At 32.7% G+C, this 7415-nt stretch overlaps 1 protein-coding gene across 1 annotated transcript; it reads right to left on the reverse strand.

Annotated features, from left to right (window-relative positions):
• Window positions 1-318: 318 nt before the first annotated feature.
• LOC111810770 (subtilisin-like protease SBT5.4) lies at window positions 319-4620 on the reverse strand. The gene is made up of 11 exons (XM_023697549.2): window positions 4264-4620; window positions 4068-4177; window positions 3881-3978; window positions 3524-3688; window positions 3322-3424; window positions 2499-3024; window positions 2189-2286; window positions 1847-2092; window positions 1350-1464; window positions 1027-1240; window positions 319-861 (listed from the first exon to the last, which is right to left on the reverse strand). The coding sequence occupies exons 1-11, from the start codon at window positions 4345-4347 to the stop codon at window positions 320-322; spliced, it is 2301 nt and encodes a 766-aa protein (XP_023553317.2). The 5' UTR covers window positions 4348-4620; the 3' UTR covers window position 319.
• Between the last annotated feature and the right edge of the window lie 2795 nt (window positions 4621-7415).

Here is a 7415-nt window from a genome sequence, read left to right on the forward strand (position 1 = left end):
TTTGTGTCACATTCATCGAATTCCTCACATCTGGTAGTAAGAATCGTTCATAATTATCATACAAAATATTTCAGTGACGGGTTTGATTAAGTTTGAGAGGATGGGGGCTTGAAGGAGGAAGCCTCCACCCAGCTTCATTACACCAAACATGAGCTTGAGTTCTAAATCCAAACCTAGAGAAAGCCAAGGCCATGCCCAAATAGGCTCTAATAACTTGATTTGTAGAGGTGAAGCACCAAAATATCCATTATTATTAGATATGAGAAATGTGCTAAAAACAAGCCAAACCAAACACAACCCATGTGGTTCTTTTACTAAATCATCCTAATACCACTAAAATCGGACTCCTAACACGATGCTTCCCATTCGACCATGCAAGTCTCCCAAACATAGCCCCCCGACGATAATCATTTGGCACTCTCTTCAACACAACCGAGAAGCTCTTCTCTTCACCGGTTTTAGTGAACTTCAAAGTATTTGGCTCTACTGAAACCGAAACTCCTGGTGGTGCCTTGACATTAGCAACATACGTGCTTGGACTTCCCACATTCTTCACTCTTCTTTTGATCCTCACTACTTTTGATCTCATATTATCTATCGTGATTGATGGATAGTTCAAATCTGTTACTTTGAATTTCTTTGAACAAACAAATGAAGTATCATTCGAGAATAGCTTCATTTGTGTTTTGTTGTAGCCTCGAGCACATAGGTAGTTCAAATAGTCTTCAATGGAGAGGTCGTAAACAAGGCCTGGATTTGCTGCTTTGTTTGGGTTGACATGGCCTGCACCATATGCAAATGAGTTTGCTTTCTCCTTTCTTGAGCTTCGTATTGGATTTAAGTTATTGGCTTTCGTTCGAGCTGCCAAACAAAACTATTAGTTTTTCAAGATTTAAGTCAAATATTTTTTAACGTAAAATAATGCAAATACAGTAAATAATATCTCTTACTATTCATTGTTTGAAAATACACTAGTTTAATTAGTCTTTGAACTTTATAATGATTGAAGAAGTTCAATTAACGAACCTGTAGTCATGATTGCAGATCTCATAATTGCTGGACTCCATTTTGGATAAAGGGTTTTGAGAAGGCCAATGATACCAGAAATATGAGGGCATGACATAGAAGTACCAGATAATATAATAAATGGAACTCGTCGTTTATCAAAAGGTGCACCAGTTGGTGATGTTGCTTCCGAATAAGCGGCTAATATATTCACACCTGGTGCTGTTATATCAGGCTGAAAATCAAAAAAGATAAATGAAAAACTCAAAAAAAATTTATGGTTGGCAATTGGCACATTAAACTTTGTACTAAAAAGTTACTCAAACACACCGTTCTTAACCCACCTTGAGCATTGAGGGTTCAATTGTGTTGGGACCTCTGGATGAAAATGTAGCCATAATTGGTGCTGGTTTGACTCCCGATTCTGTCCTCACACGAGTCACGTAAGCCATTGGAGTTCTAATTCAACCACAAAACTTGACATATGAGTCCTACTTCAACTTTCTTAAACTTCTGAAGGATTTCAACTTTCTTAAACTTCTAAATTTGTGTTTAATAGGTCATACATTTAAAAGTGTTGAAAAAGTCATTAAAACTTTTAATTCCTATGTCTAATATATCTGTAAAACTTTATAAGATGTCTAATAACTTATACGATCTTTATTAAAGTTTAAAGACCTATTAGTAAAAATTTGAAAATCCAAAGACTCGTCGAACTATTTTATGAATTGAGTGACGAAATCGAGACATACCTAAAAACTTTAAAACAAAACACATGTAATTTTCCAACCAAAGTTCATGAATAAATGGGAAAGGTGATGGAATATGATGGAATAATTACTTGGTAGAGTTTATGTATTGGTAGACTAATTCACCATCATCGTAGCTTATATGTGAAGCAGGAAGTAAGTGTGCATCAGCCATAAGTCCATCCCCATCTACCTCGTCATCAACAAGAATCATCGCAACAGCACCTGCTTGAGCAGCCACATAACCTTTGTCCACTCTTCCATTGTTCCCTCTACGGCAAACTACAATTTTTCCTTTTACCTTTTTAGGATCAAGAGACCCTCCAAGACATAGTAGGCTACAATATCAAAATAAAATTTGCTTAATATCATGTGGTTACTGTAATTTTGTTTGCCTGAATCTTGAAACATACACCGTAAAAAAATATACTCACGCGTCCATTTCAGAGCTATTGTTGTTTTTTGCATCTAAAGCACGTATCAGTGGATAAAACTTCTGAACTGGCAATATTTTATTAGAAAGACTTCCACCCTGGTATTGACAATTGAAGATAATTAAAGACAACAAAAATATGATATATATATAATACCATAAAGAAATTCAAAAGGAATTTATATATTTATGGATCAATACACAATTAGAATTTATATAAACAGCTTAAACACTTAACTATCTAGAGTTAACAAATGTCAAACACTAATATGTTAGTTAAATTAAAGTGTTTGTGTTTCATAAAATAGTACCTTAATGTGTCTCTTGTCTCCAAGCGCCACGTAAGTGGTAAAAAGCCTGTCCGTTGTGCTAGCTCCCACGGTTATCAACCATGGTGCGACATTTGCAACAGTGCCTGGAGATGGTCCTGAGTTTCCAGCAGAACAAACGACAGTGATGCCGTTCTTCACTGCATGGAAGGATGCTATAGCTATTGGATCATCATGAAATTCTAGAGGACTTCCACCGAGTGAAATAGACAGAACGTCAACTCCATCACTAATGGCAGCTTCAAAGCCAGCCAGAATGTCGGACTCAAAGCACTCACCAAGTGCCACAGGAGGCCAACATACTCTATAAGCAGCGACAAGGGCTTTAGGGGAACCCCCTTTTGCAGTACCATTACCATTCCCAAAAATATTTGCTTTTGAAACGAAATTGCCTGCCGCGGTGGATAAAGTATGTGTTCCATGCCCTTGATCATCCCTTGCTGTTGAGTTGAGAGGCCCCACCATCGATGCATACCCTTTGTTGAAATACCTTGCCCCAATCAGCTTTCTGCATTTAAAAGCTTCAATTTTACATCGATATCAAATTTGCTTGAACACAACACAAACACGATCAAGAAAGTTCTATTATCGATTTTATATAAGAAGAAAATTCAAAATATGATGAGTTTATGCATTTATAAGTTAGATTAATATTAACTTTATAATACTAGTGTTGAGTGTATATCTACCAACAACAGTTTTTAATTTGTGCTTAACATATTAGTCAAATAAAAATGTACGTGTATCTTAGTGTAAAAGAATTAAATAGAAGTGAAGTAACCATAAGAGATTTGATGCAAGGGACCTGTTACAACTAAAATTGGAGCCACCTTCACAACTTCCTTTCCATCTTTTTGGGATAGGTCCATATCCTTCATCACTAAAGCTCTTTGATTCTGGCCAAACACCTGTATTGATCGCAATTACAAAAAGAAAAGGTATCCAAATTATTACCAAAGCTGACGAATGTCCAAGAACTTACAAGAGGAGAGGAAAACAAGACCAACCTGTGTCAAGGTTGCCGATGATTGTAGATTCACCAAAACTTGCAAGATTCCAAATTGAGTTTGAAGGAATTACATCATGATTCTCAACTCCAAGAAAACTCCACGAGTTTGTTGTATGCAGTTTTCTTCCTCTATTTTCATGTACTGATATCACATCCGGATGTTCTAAAAAGATAAGGAGAGAAATACGATCTTTATAAAATAGAAAAAACAAGTCTTGATTAAGTACGGTTTCGTTTTTTAAAAGTAAGCTTATAAACAATACTTTCAAATTATGAGTTTCTTTCGTTTGTTAATTTGTTATTTGCTTTTTAAATGTTTTCAAAATTGATGGTGTGTTTCGATGAATTATTTTACTTGCTACATCTTCTGCAACTTTCTGATCAAGAACAACTGCAAAACCATTGATATGTCTATTGTATGAGTAAAAGATTGCTTCCTTAGCTGCTTCATTGCTGTACTCGGAAACAAAAACATAAGAGCGTAAATGAAGAGGGAGAGTTCAACAAATCTACACTACATGATTTAAAACTAAAAGCTTCACCTTCCTAACACGGATCCAAGTAGATTGTAGTGGGTTTGTGTTGCAAGTTGGAGATCAACGGCAGAAGGATTCAAGCCATGTGAATGTGATCCCAAGTAAACAATATAAGACTGCACAACATAAACAAAACGTTTCAATATCTAAAACCCAGTTGATATAAACATTAAAAAGGATTTATAAGTGATGATTGAGTAACCTTCTTGGCTGCAATGGTGGATGTTTGCAAAAGAGCAAAAAGAAAGAAAGAGAGAAGTAAAGGAGGAAGATTGAAGGCCTCCATTTCTTTTCCTCTTTCAGAATAATGGTTCCTTCCTCCTCATCCCTTCTTACTGTATTTATAACGTTGATGAGTGTTTTATTTGAAGAAATTATTAAGAAAATTATGGTAAGAAAATGAAAATTATTTAACAACTCATCCTCCTCCAAAAACATGGAATCAAGAATGAATATGTTATGGTTATATGGTCATGTCCCATTTGACAGCCAAGATCATCCTCTTTAATTTTGTTCATACCACCTTCCCAAATAGATACAACTTTTTAAGCAATGGAATCTCTCCATTTTAAACCCTTTTAAATTTATTACAAATTTTAACTCGACATAAATAATAATATAAAAATATTTTAATTCTATTCAACTTGAGCATAGTTCAACCGATTTTAATATGTATAGCACTTGAGCATAGTTCAACTGATTTTAATATGTATAGCGGATTAAGATCATATAAAACTCAAAAAATAATAATTTTTTTTTATATATATATTATCTTAAATGACGTCTTATGTTTGAATATATAGTCTTATCGAACTCAAAACAAAATTATATATATATATTTTGTTTGTAAGCTTGATATTACATCTTAGGTTTGAATTTTGTAAAATATTAGTAATGTCGTTTCTTTTGTTTGTTAATAAGCTAATGTATGGTTGATGTATCTTTAATTCTTTGTTAGATTAACGAAAAATTAACATCAAATTCATATTAATTTCATCTTTCCTATGTTTGGATTTAATTTAATGTAATTAAGACTTTAAACCGAATTGTTTTTTAATTATTAGTTTATAATTTTTAATAGATTATATGTATATTCCTTTATAAAGTAATTTCTTTTCTAAATTTGTTTAAAATTGATATTCTATTAAAATATGAGAGTGAATCGTTCAATTTTTTTTTTTTTTTTTTTTTTTTTTTTTTTTTTTTGGTTGTTGTTGTTATTTTTCCAACTCCTTGACAATATTAATTCCATTTTTATTGTATAATTTTTTATTTCCTTTTCACCGTAATTGCCCAAAAAAATTATAAAAAAAAAAAACTATTAAAAAAAATAATAAATAAAAAGAAACTCTTCTCCATTTCTCTGCCAACCTTTCATCTCCTTCTCCAATTATCTCTCCTCAACCTATCCTTACATTATAGTTACTGCAAATTTTGCAAATAGAAGGAAACAAAAAAAAAAACAACAAAGGAAAAATAAAAATATTTAGCCTTTATCCAGTTACAGATTCACATGTACACGAGATAGATTCACCTGTGGATTTACCTAGTTACAGATTTACCCGAGATAGATTCACCTGTGTATTTACCCAGTTACAGATTTACCCCGTGACAGATTCACCCGTACATGAGATAGATTCACCTGTGGATTTACGTGGAGAGATATTGTCAATAAGTATATATTAAATTTTCCTTTTATTTTATCATCATTCATTTTTTTTAGAAATCACAGCCAATTGTACATTCTTCACTAATCAATTATATGTTAGATCAGTTATACTTAGATATTCACTGAATCATTGCAATTGTTTAGCTTTGATTTAGAAACTAAATGTCTATGAACTCTAGTAAATCACGTCTAGTATTAGATTAGTAAAATTTATATAAGTAGCTAATGTTGGATGATGAAAGTCCCACGTGTGCTAATTTAGGGAATGATCATCGGTTTATAAGTGAGGAATATTAACTCCATTCGTATGAGGCCTTTTGGAGAAACCCAAAGTAAAGCCATGAGAACTTATGCTCAAAGTGGACAACATCATGCCATTGTGGAGAGTCGAGAAGATCTTTAAACATAATAAATATAGATAAGAAAGAAAGAAAAAAAAATTAGTGAATTCAATTAAAAACTTGAACTAAATACTTTGAAAAAGAGATTTTTAATAAAAAAAATAAATTTATATATATATATATATATATATATATTTTGAAAGAAATAATTTTATCGGAGTTTAAACAAACGGATGTCATGATTCACAGGTTAACTTGGATTTTAAAGGATAGAATCAAACTTTTATTAACTTGGCTTTACTATCGGCATGGTTATAGTTCATGTTGACACTTGCCCCGTGATTTTGCACGTGTCATATATATTGATATGTGTGAATTGTTTATGGATCAATTTGCTTATGATTTGATATGTATATGTTATAATATGTGAATTATTTATGGATTGATTTGCTCATGGCTTACGGTACGATGTGTTCAATGATATGTTTGAGATAGGATACGAGAATGATGCACTAAACATAATATAATGATAGGAGTAAGATATGTTCATGAAATGTTATAGGTTATGTATGGAAGTGCTATGGATATGAGAGATTGATAAAAACGATATGGTTACGATCAATTGATAAAAGAATATAGTTAGGTTATGGGTAGAAAGGGATAAGATTACAATAGATTGATAGAATGATAGCGTTAGGATACGTTCCTGTAACGATATGACTAAGGTACGTTCATGTAACGATATGACTGTGATAGGTATAAGAATGTTAAGGCTATGACAAGTTAGGGAATGATATGACTACGAAGTGTTTACGATATGATATGATATGATTATGATACGACATGTGAATGACAGATATATATATGTTGTGATATGATATGAAATATGTTATGGTACGAGATATGTGATAAATTGACATTTTTATGATATGATATATTGTAATACGATGTTATGGTATGATATGTATATGATGAAAATTGTTATGTCCGAAAGCATGAAATGTTATGATATGACATATTTATGTACTTTGAATGATATTTTATGATATGATTGACATGCAAAACGACGAACTAGCATGAAATACAACCCCACCGTATGTATGAAAGATATGATAAACGACCATTCATCCTTCACGATAGTACAAACCTGTACGTTACGAGGCAGGAAAACGATCAATGTGGCTATCATAATGCTGTGATGATCAGGAAAACAATCATTATATTTAACCTAGTGTTGTCATGACGGCTACTATTTCTAATGGGTGTCCAGTATAAGGAGCTCCCAGAATATGCTCGCCAGACAAGAAAAGGGGCCAGCAGTGTGCGAACTGACTGGTGAATCTA

Source organism: Cucurbita pepo, chromosome 14 (assembly GCF_057944985.1).
Source record: "Cucurbita pepo subsp. pepo isolate OVF chromosome 14, ASM5794498v1, whole genome shotgun sequence".
Classification (NCBI taxonomy): domain Eukaryota; kingdom Viridiplantae; phylum Streptophyta; class Magnoliopsida; order Cucurbitales; family Cucurbitaceae; genus Cucurbita; species Cucurbita pepo.

Excerpts from the sequence above, each read along its gene's own strand:
- LOC111810770 (XM_023697549.2), bottom strand. The coding sequence starts at position 4,347 with ATGGAGGCCTTCAATCTTCCTCCTTTACTTCTCTCTTTCTTTCTTTTT. Across the intron at positions 3,425-3,523 it reads CATCGGCAACCTTGACACAG|GTGTTTGGCCAGAATCAAAG; the intron begins GTTGGTCTTGTT and ends CGATCAATACAG. Across the intron at positions 2,287-2,498 it reads GAGACAAGAGACACATTAAG|GGTGGAAGTCTTTCTAATAA; the intron begins GTACTATTTTAT and ends TGTCAATACCAG.